The 18495-nt window shown below is 39.2% G+C and overlaps 1 protein-coding gene across 1 annotated transcript in view; it reads right to left on the reverse strand.

The window, feature by feature from the left end:
• Positions 1-341: 341 nt before the first annotated feature.
• Positions 342-18495, reverse strand: part of COL5A2 (collagen type V alpha 2 chain) — a 102945-nt gene continuing 84791 nt past the window's right edge. The window contains exons 36-54 of the mRNA XM_027751993.2: positions 17838-17891; positions 17663-17716; positions 16576-16629; positions 15659-15766; positions 15498-15551; positions 15239-15292; positions 14065-14226; positions 13844-13951; positions 12744-12851; positions 12545-12598; positions 12118-12225; positions 11961-12014; positions 10576-10683; positions 10003-10056; positions 9217-9324; positions 6101-6392; positions 5017-5204; positions 2921-3145; positions 342-2012 (exon numbers count right to left, since the gene is read on the reverse strand). Coding sequence (XP_027607794.1) covers positions 1866-2012; positions 2921-3145; positions 5017-5204; positions 6101-6392; positions 9217-9324; positions 10003-10056; positions 10576-10683; positions 11961-12014; positions 12118-12225; positions 12545-12598; positions 12744-12851; positions 13844-13951; positions 14065-14226; positions 15239-15292; positions 15498-15551; positions 15659-15766; positions 16576-16629; positions 17663-17716; positions 17838-17891 — 2094 coding nt within the window. The 3' untranslated portion in view covers positions 342-1865. The remainder of the gene's footprint in view (positions 2013-2920; positions 3146-5016; positions 5205-6100; positions 6393-9216; positions 9325-10002; positions 10057-10575; positions 10684-11960; positions 12015-12117; positions 12226-12544; positions 12599-12743; positions 12852-13843; positions 13952-14064; positions 14227-15238; positions 15293-15497; positions 15552-15658; positions 15767-16575; positions 16630-17662; positions 17717-17837; positions 17892-18495) is intronic.

Here is an 18495-nt window from a genome sequence, read left to right on the forward strand (position 1 = left end):
GCTTGTCCAGAAACTGTTCTCTATAAGTGATAACTTACACGGACATTGGGAATTGGCCAGATTACATTTCATTCCATCCTGAACAAAAACTCTTTCTCTGGAGTCTCAAACAATCCTAATTAGGCAGCTTTAATAGGCTTGCTGTGATGACTTTGTACAAACTGGTACCTATCTGCAAAAAGTGGCACAGAAGACATGATTCAAAATATCCCTATATTCCTGGGTTTGAGAGTGCGTTGCAAATGAGATATGCAAAGAGCAACCAAACAAAGATTAAATACTTCTATTTTTAATTTCCTGGAAATGAACTGATATGGGACACACTGGAGAAAGGAAACCACTTACATAGCAAGAAGCATGTATTTAATTAAATGCTTTGCAAAGATACATGAATAAAGCTGTGTGCATGACTTTCTTTAGGGATAGTCCCAGCTGTTTATTTTTTTTAAAAGAACAAACAAAAAAAAAAGTGGAGAGCACAGATGCAATAAAGGAACAAAAAAACCTAAGTAAGTTTGTACCCACATACTTTACAAAATAAAGCATGACAGAGGTACAAAACATTCTATATACTGAATGACCAACAAATAAATGCACTGTAACATTGTTCTCTCAAACACCATAAGCCTAACAGCTAAGCTCTGAAAATGACATTGACAGTAGGCATCTTTATTTCATCAGCCTTCTATAGTCATTTAGCACCATCACTTTTTTGTTGGGTTTTTTCTTTTTTTTTTTTGCCCTGCCTATCTCCTTTCTTGAAATAACAACAGAAGCATAGCACCTTTTAACATCTAAAATAAAAACAGGAATATTAATTGCATCCCAACTTCCAGAGATGAGGTAGCTCATGCTAAGAAATGATGGAACTGTCCTGCCTTGACAACTCAAGGCCAGAAAGTCAAATTACTGGTGATGCATGTCTGAATGTCAGCTAAAACCAATGAATTTCTAAACTTCCTTTATTAGCAATTGGTCTGGTATACATGTGAATGGTTTGCAGTGTACAGAAACTGGCACCATATATAAGACATCTCTATAATTTGATATGTAATGACTTCTTAGATGGGCAAGTATTGGAAAATCAACAAGTATTTGGTTTAAGATGTATTTTTAAGATTAAGGATTATTTAATGGAATTATACCGATACATTGTGAGAAGTGAAGTCTGGCCTTAAAATTTTATATGTGGGACACCCCTACTGAAAACTCACATTTACCCCAGTAGTGTTTTTACTTCATAAATTAATCATGGCTGTGGATCTCTCTTCTGAGTAGACTTACATAGGAAGGTGCAGGAAAAACAATACCAAACTAAGACGATCTTGCCTGAAGGTTTTCTTCTACAAAAGACACAGATTTCTGTGAATGTCTGTTGTACCGGCAACCACAGGAAGACAAACTGGGATAGAAGGAGTAGGTATGACTGAAATACAGCCAAGGGTTCACAGAAGTGCTCTACTTTTCTGTTATTCAGTACATATCAAAGCAAAAGAAATAATCCTTAGGGCTTTACATAGTCCCACATTAAAACTAACTATTTTGAATACCTGTAAATTTCAAAATTATTTGAAACGAAACCAAGGAAAAAGATTCATAAGGATTCATACTACTTTTAAAAGGTGGTCATTGATCCTCTTAAAATTGTACTGTTGTACTAAAAAGTTGGTTCTAATCACTTAGAACATTTGCAAGTAAAATAAATATTCAAAAGGAGGCCGGGCATTTCGAAAGAGCTGTATATACAGTGCTGATCCAACATCAGCCATTACTTCAAGAGTCTCAGGATTAACTTCAATCAGTCTAAGTTCACGTGTTTAGTTGCTGCTGTTGGTTGGGTAGTGTGGTAATTTCCCCCCTTCCTCTTACACGAAGCAAACTGGTCCAACTTCAACTCCAAATTCCTGGTCAGTGCTGCCAATGTCCACTGGAGCAATATCTATGATAGGTAAGCGCGCCACGTTCTGCGTCCTGTACTCAAAAACAGTCTTGCCCACGTTCCCATTACGTTTCTAGAAGGGGGAAAAAAAAAAAAAAAAAGAAAAAATTAGGTGTTAGGCCATGTCAAAACCAGCCCAAATTCCAGTGGCAAGTCAGTTGTCTGATTGCTCAGAAGGATCTCAGTGTAAGTTTGCTGAGTGACACACTCTGAGCAACACCACCTGCACTGCACCTTGGTTATTTTGAAAGGTAGAGATCTTGCTCTCTTGCTGTTACAGTAATGAACAGACCTGTCAGGCTGAGACAACAGCACTGGCTTTTCTTTATGCTGTGAAAGTCTCCTCTGTGTGTTAATATGCACCTGTACACATCACTACTTCAAAGGACAGAGAGCCTTTAATTCATTTCAGGTGCAAAACTAAACTCAGAAATACTTTCCAGTGTCTTGTACTTGGTTGAGGCTGCTACTGAACATGAAAAAATCTACTACTCTTGCTGGTTTCTATTCCCACTAAGAATTTTTGGGGGGGAACATGTCCTTTTCAACTCATTGGAGTACTGAATGAGTACTGTGCAGTCCAATGAGTATTCCAACTCACTGGAGGTTCCTCCACCGCACTGCTGCAATAATCATACCCATCTGGCAAACAAAATATTTGTGGTTATCTCACCAATCTGTGTGATTCCACACAGAGGTAAACAAATACTGGGAAATGCAAAATGGCAGGATTACATATCTCAGGACACTCATTAAGAAGTAGTAATTTGTAAATATTCTCTAAATAAATGCAGACTTCTACTACATAAAGCTAGAATTGTAGTAAAATGACTATTTGATCGGTTACTTCTGCAATTTGTGATACAATTCGGCAGTATTTTAATTACTTCCTTCTATGGATTTTTTTCTAATTCAAGAAAGAACTGAAAAGGTACAAAAGTCCTATTTCTCCACAGCAAATGGCAAACCCCCCAAACTTACAGAGCAGCTGTCATGGAGAACAGTGTATCTGAATCGGCTGTTTCCCTCTGCTTTGATCTCCAGGTCATTGGCCCCTTTCAGAATCACAGCTCTTTTCAGGTTCTTCGTCTGGTCGTCCATGTACCCTACACTGTTTTTACACAGGTAGGTGATATTCTGGGAAGCTTCCTTTGATAGGAGGCGCAGGAATGTCATTTGAGTGACAGCTGTATCCCCATACACAAACTGTGAAGATGAAGAAATAGGTCGACTTACATTACATTAAAATTCATAAAGAGCTCATGAATTTTCTAAAATCTGTCATTATCGTACCCCTTTTCAGACATAACTAGCAGGAGCCCTATTACATAAAATCTGAGAATGATTTCTTTTGTAATTTGCTGCCAGGTGAGGACAAAAAAATGCAGGAATTCTGTAACATGGATAATTTTGAAGAATTTTGACTGTAAAGCTCAGCAATTGAATAACCCAAAGGCAGTTGGGCCTCCACAGAAATGCCAAGTTTTGGAATGAATTCTGCCTTGTTTCTGAAAGGGATTCTTCCCTATGAAAGAGTGCATTAAAGTAGCCTTGAAGCATATAAGAAATGTCAAGCACAGAAAACCCTTTTACAGAGTACCTGTTACATTGCAACTTTAGCAACTTGTTTTGCATTTAGAAGCATCACAAACAGCCCAAGTTTGACTACATAAAAATAACTATACATCTGCATATGTTTTTATCAACTGATCAATCTTCAGAGAAGTTTGACAAATGTTTTACAAAGTGCCGTTGTTTCTACAAAAACAAGTAATTTTTCTATCAATAACAAAAATTCTAAAATTCTTGAGATTTTTTTCCCTATCTGTGCACGTTTCATTTTATTCATGTGTTATGAATCATTGTAACATATAAAAAAACAGTCAAGAATGACTAAAAGTTTATACATTTCAGTGAAACCAGAGAAGAAAAGAGAAACTCTTACTGATCGACACTGTCATAATCTATAAAATATGGTATCTCTACTGAGCAATCTTGGACACATTTATTATTTAGAATCCATAAGGAGTGCATATGACTTTTACACAGCTTATATTATTTGTTACCAAATCTGACAGTACATCAAAAAAATGAAAATTTTTTTATAGTAAGTATTCCTCAAGATCATTTATTCCACCAAAGAGCATCTGACCTACAAAACCCCTCTGTGTAGCTCTGTAGGCAGCTAAACATCAACTGTGATATCTTGGGTCATGGCAAGATCTCCTGAATTTGATAATAAGTGAAATCATCTCAAAAAAGCAATCAATATCACATCTGTTCTCAATATCATATCTTTCTTAACTGTTGGAGTTCTGAACTGTTTTCAGTAATCCAGTTGATAGCAGCATTTTTCTTTTACACACCAAATGCTTAAAGATAAAAACTCCCTATGAAATAACAGTTGAAGATATTCTCAGTGTTTTTGATAAAGTAGGGAAAAAAATGGCAAAAGCTGGTTAATTAATTATATCCTTTGCATAGGATAAACTTCTGTTATTTGTCAGGATCATTAAGCCTAATTTCAGAAGTTACCACAGAGGGAAAAACCCAACAGAAAGGTGAGTGGAGTTTTTTCTGCCTACAGATTGATCCATTCAGTATGGATCAACCTGGCACATATAACAATCATACTTTCTTTAAAAACAAATCTGTGAAGTAAGTTTTGTTATTTTTAGCAGTAAAGAGTTTTCTGAAAGGAAGAGCAGAACTCAAAACAGCAGAGATCTGGATCACATATTAGGGTAAAAGTTCACTTCTTTTTAAGGACAAGATAGTGATTTAGTAAAATAGGTTGCTAAAGAAGCTGATGGCTTTGAGATCAAGAGAAATAAATTTATTAGAGTAGTGGTCCACTTACAGGCAATCCTGCCTCAGATGCACTTGCAATTGCTGTTCCCAGCTGTTTCCTATCTTTACTGTATGGTAATAACAACCAATTGAATATAAGTCAGTCAGTCAATACTTATAATGTTCTCACTGTAACAGAATCCACTCAGAGTGGCAGATGAAGTTCTAAACCAGAAGAAAATAAGTTTCACAGAAGCCAACTCTTAACATTAACTATATTTATTTACCTGTGATCCCCTGTTCATATCAAGGCCATACCAAACAGGCTTTAAGTCAGATGACCTGCTGGCCCACCACATTTTGCGGGGCACAGTAGATGGGTTTGCTGAAATACAGGTCTCTCCAGTTTCCATGTTGCAGTACACTTTTATGGCATCTTCAACACATCCTTGGTTAGGATCAATCCAATATTCACCTACAAAGAACATAAAATGTGCCTCTATTATATTATAAGGATTCTTTAAATAACTGGGAAGACATAAGCAAAAGTATGTTGCAACAGTGCAAAAGAGGCATATGTTTCATGAATCAATCCAAACTGTGTTTTGATGTGTGCTTCAGATATACACTATAATGTTGCTCCAAGATACAAGTTGATCAGTATTTCTAACATTTAAAACTGGAGAATTCACACTTGAAAGCTGTTTATGGTTAAGGTTTTTTAAATTCATTGCAAAGCTTCTGAACCCTCCAAGTATATAAAGAACACACAGTGGCCAGAAGACATTTTTCTCCACATATGAGAAGCTGATGTCAGCCCCTCCTAAATATTGATATTGGAAGCAAAGTTCAGGAAACAGGGCAAAAGATGGTAAGGCCTACCACAAATTATCTCTACCTTCCAGTCTGTTCTGATTTATCCACCGATAATCCATGTAAATTAGGGAAAGCCCTAAACAGTATGTTAGTGCTTTACCATCTATGAAGTGCCAATATGAAATAACAGCAGAGAATTCTGGATGGAATGCACTTACAGGCCATCAGCCCACAGGTAGCACTTTGAGCTAATAGCAACTAAGCAAATATTCCCAATTGGCATCCCAACTTATCTCTGTCATCATATGAGTGCTACTGCACTTATTTTAAAATACATCTGACTAAATACTGAACAACTAAATATGGGTTACATCAGAACATATACTTCATCGGCAAGAGGAAATAATTTTTTGAGAGATGTTTTCAAGCTCCTATTGTGAATGTCAACTTAGGCCATCAAAATCTGTATTAAACATGTTTTTTCCAGTGCCCAAGTGTATACTGGAAGCAAGACAACATCATACAGCCCACACAAGGTTGTGTGTTTATACTCACCACTCCTCTTGGAGGGGTGGCACAGCTTCAGGTCATCACAAGTCCGTGCTGGGTGTTTCTTTGAGCCATCCGGGCTGCGCATGGTCTCAATCTGGCTGCTCAGTGACTTCAGTGTGGCATGGACTCCTGGGTCTGTTTTGTTATGGTCATCTGGGGCTGCTTCATCCTCGGTAAACTCTGGTAGAGGATCTGCCATCGCATCATCATAGTGTCCCATAATGTCACCAATGGCAGCAGTGAGGTGGCCTGGTGGTCCTGGAGGGCCGGGTGGACCAGGCTCACCTGGTGGACCCTAAGGTTCAAAACAAAAAGGCAACAGAGGCACAGTAAAGACAATGCAAAATGTCAACTGTGATGGACTGAAATATTGGTAATGTCTTAAACATTGTCAAAACCATAGAAAGACTTTTTGTCAAACTACAAGAAAGCAACTGCCTCTCTGCCACCACTGAAACCTGACCGGAACTTGGACTGCGTCAGGGGACTTGAGATAAGACTGTTGTCTAATCATCTGAAGCCTGAGGAGAAGTAAACAAGGCTCAGGGAAAGACAATGTATCTGTGTTAAGAAGCAGCCCTAGCTGGGCTCAGGGGGTGGTGGTGGAGAAGTGTTTGGGGTGTGTCTCTCCACACTAAACTGAAGGAATAAACACCCACACCCCACACCCCCCCGCTCTGGGAAGGCCATGTGCACACAGGACATTTGCATGAGAGGCAGCTGAGCAGGGGTCATAAACCATCAAGGACCCCCAAAGAGCCCCCCCCAACTCATTCCTGAGGCCTTCCACCACCAGAGGACTGCACGTGACCCATGCGAGGTAACAAATCCAGAGCCTGTCACAAGAGACTGCAAAGCTTCCCCCCCACTCACAGGGGACGTGCCAGGCATCTCCTGAATGTATATTTATTCACTGGACTCTGTGTTTTGTGGGAAACCCTCGCCACCAAGAAGACCAGAAGAACCGGACCGACGGGACGCCAACGGGTTACACGGAGTGGAGATACTTCTGTTTTAATCTCTCTCTGTCACTTTCTTTATTTCTTCTCCCCCCGCTTCCTGTTTCTTTCTCTCTTTCTCTGTCTCACATTTACCATTAAATAAACCTCATACTATTGACTTTGGCATCTGGTCTCGTTTGTACCTGAATTCGGGTAGAGGCATTTCTAGTAGTTTTAATAACCAGATCATAACAGCAGCAAAGTCAGCCACTAAAAAAACCCCACAACTTCAGGGCCAGTCACCCTCACGCACAGGGAACAATTCAGATATAAACAAGTCACCTTTTTCAGGAACAGAAGTAAGAGATTAGAACCACATATGAGGCATTCTCTCTGCTTCACGTCCTCTCTGATTGTCTTAGTGCCTTGCTCCACTTTTTCTTACTCCTGATTTTAGACTCAACGGCTGGAAAAAGTCGCCAAGGAATGGCCTCCTCACTCCTTTTTTTTTAAGCCATCTGTTCCTTCTTGTTCAAATCTCTGCATAATAACTTTATTTCTTGAATTCCCAACAGCTGTAAGTGATTTTTAGAGCAATCTAAAATTCCTGCTTCCCCTGAGATGCCTCAGGCACATTTTCAATTAGTAAAATTTGACACTATAAACATCTTTACAGATATGCAGCCCAGTGCTGAGCTTTCTGGCCAGAGAACCCAGGGTTTCTGTGACACAGAACCTGCATCATCCTTCCTTGGAAGAGCAGGTGCTTTCCTGACTAAGTTTTTCCAAATGAAAGGTTGTGAGGTCCTTCTGTCAACTTGGATTGTGACACGTGGGGAGGTAACTGAATGTTGACACAGAAGGTGTCTGATAATAAGCATATCTCCACACACAAGCTCTTCTTTGGCAGCATAAAGTCTGTAACATACCTTCATTTGAAGTTTGGTGCTCTGGTGCATCAGATAGTGGATCAGAACTGACATTTCCTTTGAGAGTGATTACTTCAGAATTCACAACTAGTGCTCCACACTCTTCCTACAGAGCACACATCCAAACTAACACACCCTGTGTCTGGCAAAGGAAGTCTTAACTTTTATTTCTTGCTTTTTGGTTCCAATTAATAGTTTTGTGAAATCCACCGTGGAAAGCAAAACTAAAAGTACTGGTATGTGATATTTCTTGTACTGTCTCATTACACAGATAAAGTATCTGGAGATATATTATATTCTCATGCTCTGCCATAAACTCTTCATTCAGGTCTTAGTGTCTTGACAGAAGTGGAATTACAAATAACTGGCAGAAATTCAAATGAAATACGGCGAATAATCAATGGAACGATAAACATTATTAGCATGGAAAACATCATGTTTTACCAGACAGAAAGACAGCAGAAACTGCCTTCTTTGTCTTGCTCATTATTTTGTTCCATCTCTTCCACTTCTTCCCGAAAATAAGTAACACCAATTTTTTAATTCTTCACATGATCATCCAGATCACTCTTTCCTCAAATCCCTCTAATTTTCTAACTTATCTTCCTTGGAATAGCCTAACTACCATTCTATGAAAGAGTACTACAAATGGGTAAATGTGGAATATGCCTGGGGTGTTTAGCAAAGGTTTAGGACTTCTTCCAAACTGGTCAAATTAGTTTTCATTAGCTGTAAATCAGCTCATAGTTAGGCTGATAAACCCAACCTCAGACCAGGTTGAAGGTCAGCTGGGCCTAGAGTTGGGGCTGTTTATTTGGACTGAAGGCACAACAGAGTGTGGTGATGGCTGTGCTAACTCAGTGCCACCCTTGTGGCACTGCCAGTTTTGAACTGCTGCCGATTCCAGACACCAGCTGGCCTCTGCTTAGGCCTGAGGTTTAAGGACCCAAATGGCCATGTTAAACTACAGATCCAGCAGGATCCAATGACCTAACTGCAGAACTAGCCCCAGGCTGGTCTAAGGGGAGCACAGGTGCATAAGACTGAGATCATCACAAGTGCAGAAGATGAAAATGAGTAAGAAATGAGCCCTTCCAATACACAGTAACCCTGGCTGTTTGTTGGAGAAACTAGCACATTTGTTATTTGCCTCGAGCTCATGGGTGTTTGAGAAAGTGATGTGATGGGCTGTTGAACAAAGCTCATTATTCAAAAGTAACCTTTTCTCTCCATGTTCCGACCAACTTACCTCAGGTCCAGCTTCTCCCACAGTCCCTCTGACACCAGGAGGCCCAGTTGGCCCAAGTGGACCAGGATTTCCATCTTTGCCAGAAGGACCAACTGGACCTGGAGGACCCTAGAAAATACAGGAGAAAGAAGAAACATATTTTAGCATTCAATAACAAAGTTGAACAAAACAGCCCTTTATAAGCAGTACCTTGTCAGAAAACAATCCAATTATTTGTGTCTAATACCACAATTTTAAAAATCACTGGTTTTCTTCTGTAAAAGTAAGAAGGCAGTTTCAATGTGAATCACCTCAGACAATATAACTTGGATCAGCTGTATATTTTTTCCTTAACCATTCAAGTGGGATCAATTTCAGATGCTATGCAGTCTGGAATAGCTGCTGAATGCCAAAACATATACAGGCTCAGAGATATACTGTCCCTTGGGAACATCCAAGAGAGTCATCTTTCTCCTTTACTTTTGGGTGAATGACACATATGGGGATATGAAAGGCAGAGTAGCAATCAGCAGAGCTGCCACTTATTTGGCTTCGCATCAGCTGCAGCAAAAGCATCTGCAAAAAGGGTCTGTTGTGATCCTGCTCTTTTTATCTAGCTATAAACTACACTTATGTCAAAGCTTTACTGTATTAAACGAGGTGATGTCTCAGTAAAAGATATTAGGGTAACCACCACATGACACCAAAGTGAATAACATCCATTGAAATAAAAGTGAAGCAGAAATAGAAGTCTGATCACGGAAAAAGAAATAATCAAGCACAAAAAACCTTCCACATCATACTCACCCGAGGACCAAAGGGACCTGGAATGCCAGGGCTACCTTGTTCACCAATAGGACCCTAAACAGAAGAAATTATCATATCATTGTGACATTTGAAGCATATTCCTTCAGTTTTAAAGGACTAATGTGTGATATACAAGATTTGGGATGAATAGGATTAAAATACACATGAACAATGTGTAGTACCTTTCCCTTAGTACCTTAGTAAATTGATAGAGTTTACTGGTGCTTGGCCATATATTAAGTTGTTTCTGCAGAAAAGCCTTAATTTCATGGCATTTAGAATCAGAGTGGCTTACAAGAGAGTAATTGACAGAGTTAATGTGAAGTGAAAATATGATTTGGTTGTTGGGTTTTTTTATCTTGCAACACGTAGTTTTACCTCATCATGCAATGGTATTGTAAAGCTGCACTAAAAATATTAGCAAGCATGGACAGCCAGGCCACCCATAAACACCTTGGGAGGAAAAAAGTAACTAATTGGCTTTGTTTTCTGTTTTAAATTGCATAAATATGTTCCTGATACATTATTTAACTACCAAGAAAATAAAATTATAGTAAAAACAGAAAAACTTACAGGAGGACCAGGAAGACCTTGAAGCCCAGTGAAACCCCTGTGTCCTTTCTGGCCCCTATCACCTCGATCTCCGTGGTCACCTTTGTCACCACGAGGTCCTTGGGGACCCTGTAAATATCAGTGATGAATTGTAAAATTCAGAACTTGAAAAAAAAAACAACCTCAAACACCCCTCATTTGCTTTTAGACACTGTACTCAGACCTCTTCCCTTCTAAAGCCAAAAAGAAGGTGATTCTGGGTCAGCTCCAAAAACCTTAGTGTTTTACCAAAGAATACGTAAAAATAAATACAGAAAATTTTTGCTTAAATATCGTTGTAGTAAATTTAACCTACTTAGCTACAGAATACAGGAAAAAAACATGAGAAACTCCAAAAAACCAACCAATTTTTGTATGATTTACAAAATTTCTCTGGATATGGCAAATGATTTTTGTTGATGAGATTGAAATATTATGGTTCTTTCACAGACTCATAATGATAAGACATATTTTCACTATGAAATCCTCCATGATGCATTTTTACTTCTCACAGCTTCTTTCAAGTTCACTGTGATTACAGTACAACTGAAGTTACACTCCTTAACTACAGACAACAATTTCCAGGCTCTCCAGTACAAATAACTTGCTTCTATTACTGTCACAATTTCATTTTTGTTAATTTTGACAGTTTCAAACTGCTCACACTAATTCAAGAATCAGTGGAAAATACGGCTTCTGCTTTCAATTCTATATTTCTAAGCTCAAATTAAATGCTAAATTTCTCAATGCCAGATTCCAAATATTTTATCAATGGCATCATTATCACTAACTACTCAATAAACTTTTCCTGTCTCATAAATGACATCTGCTTAGGGACAGGACAACACTGTTTTGAATTTCCCAAGTTTGCAATTAATTTTCTGTTCCAAGCTTGGATTGTAAAAGAGTTATGTAACATAAAAAAGATGACTTTTGTTAGCTATCCATTTGGACTGAATTTAGAAAATCATGAGTTGAATTAAGGCAGTTTAATGGGAACAGGTGATTTTTTTGTATTTCTGCCCTTTTTACCTAAAAATGTGCCGTTGTGTTCAGCATTTGTCTCTTTACCCCTTATTTAAACACAGATTTTAGCCATTTGTTAACTCAGGTCCTACCATTATCCAGACAGCAACACAGTCCAAATAAAGAGACTTCCAAAGCCTTTGTTATTTCCATGTGGAAATAACTGGAGTATCTAAACAGATTTGTCTAGCTTTGCTGCTCAGAGTACTACCTGCACCCACTCGCAGTCAGAACACTGCTAAATGAAGCCCTGTTTAGCATTCTGATCTGGGCTGAGTTTCTCATACACTTTCCAGTAAAAGGTATCTCAGACAAAACCACAGTGCCCACGGACAACTTACAGGCAAACCTCTTTTTCCCGCACGACCCGGGGGACCCATCGGACCTCGAGAACCCTACAAAGATGACACATAGAAGGGATGTGAAGCAATGCACAAAAACAGACATGACGGTTTTTTGATAAACAAACAAAGTGTCTTTAAAAAAAGCCTCACTTACAGTTTCACCTCTTTGACCTGCATCTCCTGGAGGACCAACAGGGCCTGGAGTTCCTGGACCCCCTGGAGAACCCGGTAAGCCTGCAGGGCCAGGTTCTCCACGATCACCCTGCAAAACAGAATTGCAACATTATTTATCTAAAGAGGACTGGTCTAGACCAGTAGCACTGCTAACCTATTTTTGAGCTATTGCAATCTACAGAGATATTCCTGCTGCAGGAACTCAAGTCTGAGTTCATGGAGGCATGAGTTCTTAGCCTCTTAGGCAGGTGTCCCCAGCTTTGAGAGGTACTGCTTATCCAAAGCTGTGATACATTTTCAGAACACGTTCTCCATCCAGGTTAACTGAATGAAGAAAAAAATCTACATTAAGTGAACAATAAAACAGAGATTTCCAGAAGTTACTTAAGAAAACAATATATTCTTACTCGTTCTCCAACAGCTCCATCTCGTCCAGGAGTACCGTCATTACCAGCAGGCCCCTGGAGTTATGGAATAAAAATAGAGCTATCAGTTAACTCTGTAACCTTGCATTTCTAAAAGAAGTTAGAGGTGGATAACAACTTTCTAGTTCGAGAAGAATAATCTCTAGTCTTTTTTTGCACACTACAAGGCTCTAATACTTACTTCTGGACCAGCTTCACCTACAGGTCCAGTGGCGCCTGACTGGCCAATAGGCCCTGGGGGACCTTTATCACCAGGTGGCCCGGTGGGACCTTGTTTTCCTGGTGTACCCTAAAAAAAAAGATGAGAAACATCAAAATTTTAATCACAAAACAAAGAAGGCACAAAAAAACTGCTGCCTGCAAAACTACTCATTAATCCAGACTGAAGTCCCATCTGCATTTGTAAATTCAATAAACTGATAAATCTAGAAAATGTTCTTATGTATTTTAATATGTGTTTAGTATACTGTGTATTTTTGTGAAGTTTAATTGTGCTGGTTACTTTCGAATAGGCTTTTACTGACTAGGAGCTGCACTTGAAGTTAGTTTATCTAGTAGCAACTCTCTTAAGCACATACTCCCTTGATAAATCAATACATCCAATGTCATTATCTGTAACAGGTAAGGTCTTTTAGACTCCAGAAAAACATAATGAAGTTGGATATGAGTAACTTTTGGGGGTTTTTTTCTCTGCCTCAAAACCAACAAATCTCCTTAGCCTGGAATAATTTCTGGCCAACTTCAGCTGTACATTTACTTTATGGATCCAGTGGTAATGGTAGATCCTCCATATCAACCCTTTAACTAACAGTCTATTTAATGACTTGAATTCCTGGATAATTTGGCTTTCTAATAAATATCTATAAATCCTACATTTAGCAGAGAGCACAAATGGCAATTTTAAAGACTGTAGTTCACTATTTATGAAATAATGATTACAGAGTATCCGCTCACATTCAAGTAACCTTTGGGCACCTAAATGAAGAGTTTGGGGTTGTTTTTTTTCAAGGCTCTAGTTTTAAGTCAAATAGGAACATTTTAGACAGAAGTCTTAATGCTATTACCCCCTTATTCTTAATTCAGGTTCAGACCTTCCATTATGGCAGAAACAAACCTTGCACCTCATGCATTTGCATAAGATTTATATATTTTCTATTCTCTCTATATTTGCTCCTGCAGTTGGAGTTTTCCAGCTTTCTCCTTGTGCTGTGGGGCACTACACTCAGAATCCCCCAAAGAGAATGACCAGGCTGGTGACATACTGCCTTGGTTATTACTTACTGCAGGACCTGGCAGCCCTGGCATGCCTCTTTCCCCTCGCTGCCCTGGCATGCCAACAATTCCTCTTTGACCAGTGGTTCCTGCTGGACCAGGGGGGCCATCCGGGCCCTGAAATCCAGAAAGGAGAAAACCACATCACTGTCGTGTCAGCAGTAATAAATAACAATGAGACCAAGACCAGAGCTGGCTCAGGGAGAATTAGTGACACTCGGAGGACGTACCGGCTGCCCATCATCCCCTGGGTCACCTTTGTCTCCAGGACCACCAGGAGGCCCAGTGGGTCCTCGATCTCCCACACGACCGTGAGAACCGGGATCACCGCGAAGACCTGGGGGACCTTCTTTTCCCGGCTCACCAATAGGCCCAGCAGGCCCTGGGGCTCCCTAAGGAGATTAAAACACCTCGTTACGTTGGACTCTTTTCTGATCCGGACAATAAAATTCTAAGGACCGTGTTTTAATTAACTATAAATACATATAGTCTGAGAAAGCCTGAAAATCTGAATGATCTAAAAGCTCATTCTTATCATCTCTTTTATGATCAGATAGATGAGATGAAATAAACATCAAACTACGTTCAAGTTCCACCTGTGCCTCCCCAGTTTTCAATTCCAAACTCCCTCCTTTAAAAGACATTTTTTTGGTTGTTTTTCTCTTTTTTCTCTTCACCTCAGGTGTACAACCATTGCTAGAAAAGTCACTCTTGCCCATTTTTTCCACCATCATCAAGCTAAAGTCCATATCCAATTTTTTCATTCACATGGTACAAATTGTTGTAACAGACCTTGTTCATTCCTTAAATATTTTTTAAAAACTTCACAAGAATACTAACTTTTCCATAAACTTCACCTTTTGAGAAACTTACGATGACTGCAAGTTATTTCTCTCATTAAAACATCAAAAGGCATATGAAGCATGACACAGGTCTCCATGGAGCTGAATCCTCAGCTTGTTGATCCACAGCTAATTTTTTGTTTTAATTGCGTTTTTGAAAATGTTGTGATCGTGGTTTTGTTTTGAATTTATTTTAATGGATCTTATGAGTAACTCCACCAATGAGATAGCTCGGCAGAGGCCTCCTCCTTTACCCTAACTTCAGTCACCACTGAAGGGACAAAAAAGTAAAAAATAGAGGTAGGTATAGGTTGGTTTTCTGTTCCTGTAAGCAATTAAGTCATCAGCTCAAAGTCTACTTAACACAATGGAAAGCCTTGCACCTATTGGACACATACTTAATGATGTAAACATGCAGCCACAGAAATCGGTGTTGATTAGCTGTTGTTTCTATAGTGTCAGGCCATAAACTCTGCTTCACCTTTCCTGCTTTATTTAGTCTTCAGGTTCTTAACGACCAGTTTATGCAACACATCTATTAGGAATAAAACAACTGACTTACAGTAGGTCCTGGAGGTCCAACTCTTCCAGCAGATCCTGGGAATCCAGTAGCACCCTAATAAAAAAAAGGTTTTAATGCCACATTTATCAAAAGAAATACAACATTAGGTACCTCAAGTGTTCTCACCTGAATTAGTGAGCAAATGTTATATTTGCAGGCTGTGAAAAAACAAGCTGACACGAGGAATAATACACACATTACGTAAAATTTCAGTATTAGGTTATCTACAGTCAGATCACAACAAATAAAATCTACTTACAGGGGGACCCTGAGTTCCTCTACCACCTTTCAGACCAGGAACACCTGGAGGACCCTAGGAGGAGAGGAGAAAGAGAGGTGTGAAAGTGAACACCCAGAACTTTTTAAACAAGCAAGATCAGCCCACACCACTGGTTCTGTGATGATGTTATTCATACTTACTGGTGGACCATGAGACCCAGCAAGACCCTGGGGTCCTGGAGATCCAGCATCTCCTTTCTGTCCAGGTTCCCCAGGTTCACCTTTTACACCTGGCTGACCATCAGGGCCCTATAAGAAATAATATTTAGAAGAGAAATCAGGTTAGATAATACAAAATCTGTCCAGCCTAACAAAGTTGTTTTGTAGGGACTTTCTATAAGGAAAAAATACCAAGGGAACAAATTGACCCAGAAAACACTGCATTTGCTTAACAGTTCAGATCAAGGGAGCTGTAACAGTTTAGCAGTCTTTAGATCATACATGAGACTTTCTGAACATTCTGTCAGGTCAATATTTCCATTTTAAATATTTTTCTTCTCCAGTTCACATTTCCCTTTTCTTTAGATTTTCTATTTTCCTCAGCAACTACTACATACTTAAAATCAAAAAGGATTAAACAAAATTGTCTTTTCTAGGTGCTTTTTTTTTCCCACCAAGGGAAGCAGGTGCCTGACTTTTTGTGAAAGGTCTGAAACACAATACTTAGGCTGTGGGAAAGTTTAGAGTATTCCCTTCCATCTGGTCCATCAACTCATTCCAGCCTCCACTACTCATGGCGCAGATCTTTGCTGCCTTCAGTTGATGACACTTTTCAACTTGCCTCATTTTAATCTCAAAGGAGCAACATTGCATATTAATGAAAATACGAGATCTGGTGAGCAATTACATAACCTTATAAAGAAAACCACTTTTCATCTGTCTAGGGCATTTACTGGCCCTTTTCTTCACTCGATATGCTGATGGGAAAAAGGAACAACCCTTTTTGCAGCAAAAATGTGTCTCACATTCCAAAGCACTGCAATATTATTCATAATGAAGGAAATGAGCTGTGTCAAAGCATGAGCAAAGGAAACTCATTAGTGTTCCAAAACACATACCGGAGGGCCAGCAAAACCAACAGCACCAGTTGGGCCATTTTCTCCTCGGGAACCCTGGTGAAAAAAATTAGAATAATTGTATTTAACAACTGTCCTTTCTATATACAGTATAATTTACAGTTAAAGATATAAGAAAGGATGTTAACTATTTATTGTCGTAAGTGTGATTATACTTTTGCTCTATTAATCAGAAGCAAATGGTCTTTCAATCATAAAAAAAAGGATGTTAACTATGACGTTAAAATCCGCCATATGGTCAAGACTATATGCAGCTTTCAGAACTTAAAAATGGAAGGAATGAACAAGCACCAAAGCAGAAGTAGGAGAAATTCTTCTCCCAACCCGCCCTTTCCAGAGACAGTATGATTAGCCAAAGAGCATGCACTTCATGCAACCTGCCACTCCAAGCACACTGCGGAAAAAAAACAGTAGTTCAAAGACCTCTACATGGTCAGAATGGGCTATGAGCTGCTTCAGCTGAGCTTTCCCCACAACATTTGTTTGGAAAAGAAGGAGCTGAAGGCTGCCAAATCCAGCACTCCCTAGAGGGCTGGAAGCTGTTCCAATTTATCCTGGAAATAAGACTGCTCTGATTTATGACAGGGATACAATCAATTGCAAGCAGTATGAAGGATCTAGAAGGGCTGAGCCTCTAATTCCCTGATTGAAGTCAACCCTTAAAATACTCAAAATCACTAATAGATGGAAGATGACAAGTTACATAACTAGATGAACTAAGAATTACCTCTGCACTTTGTCCATCTAAATATTTGTATATGTACAGTGGTATCTGGTAGGTATGGGCATGCTTCTAAAAACATTTAAACAACTAAAAGTAGTGGCATACTTTCAGGAGTGATGTGAGTTTAACTCTGTAAAGTTTTCCCAGAAACAAGTATAGGAGAGAGGATCAAAATCTAGTAATAGTTTTGCAAGTGCACAGTTACAAGTCAGAACTACAAATCTGGCTACAAAGAAAGGGAAGGAAAAAGAGGAAAAAATATCAGCAAATGAGAATAAGGCCTGGAGTTTGGATCAGCGTTAGATATTAACTTATGCCAGGCAAAACCAAAGCATGTTTACTCACAGGGTTTCCACGAGAGCCAGGAGGACCAACTAGACCTCGAGGACCTGGTTCACCCTTTAAATAAAATTAAAGGTTATTATTTCCCAAGTAACTTATTTGTTGAGTAGCAAAAGTGCTAATAAAGTCTGATAATATTAAGGAACTTCAGTAGAGAATGGAATAAAAATCTGTTTACCTTTTCACCAGTGGGACCTGCTGGACCCATTGGGCCTATTGGACCAGGGAGACCCTTTCGAACAAATTAAGATGAAAGAAAGTTAGAGAAATGATGCTCCAAAACAGTTACTATAAAACTTTTCAGATGTTACTATTCCCATATGCTTTTTCATTCATTTGAATTCTTCTTTATCTCTGAAAACTTGTTTTAACTCCTTTGTCTAAAATTGACTTGCATTTCCTCTCCCAATGACCAAACTCCTCGTAAAAGACCTGCTTTCCTTCGTTCTCTCTTTCTTCTCATCTAACTTCATCTTCTCCTTTATGCAGTGTTTATGTATAAGGCCTGTGACTTACTGCCCATGTGGGGTTTAGTACGTTTACAGGAATTTTCACATGTGAAACTCAGGACTGACTGTGGGCAACTCAATCCAGACAACAGGGAGGCATCTGCCTTAGTCCAGGAGTCAGAGCTGGAAGGCCTGTTTTTCCCCTATTGATCTCTGCCTGTTCTTTTTTTTTCATATTTCTTACTATAGTCATCTGAGCCAAAGCCCAAACCAACTGAGAATCCTTTCCATTGACACCCTAACTCTCATTATTGATGATACAAAACAGGACCTTGGAACACAGATGTCCCAAAACCATCTCGGAAGTTGGGGTAATGACAATGACTA

The sequence above is a fragment of the Pipra filicauda genome, unplaced genomic scaffold, assembly GCF_003945595.2.
Source record: "Pipra filicauda isolate LSUMZ 115617 unplaced genomic scaffold, ASM394559v2 scaffold21_size4447388_pilon, whole genome shotgun sequence".
NCBI classification, from domain to species: domain Eukaryota; kingdom Metazoa; phylum Chordata; class Aves; order Passeriformes; family Pipridae; genus Pipra; species Pipra filicauda.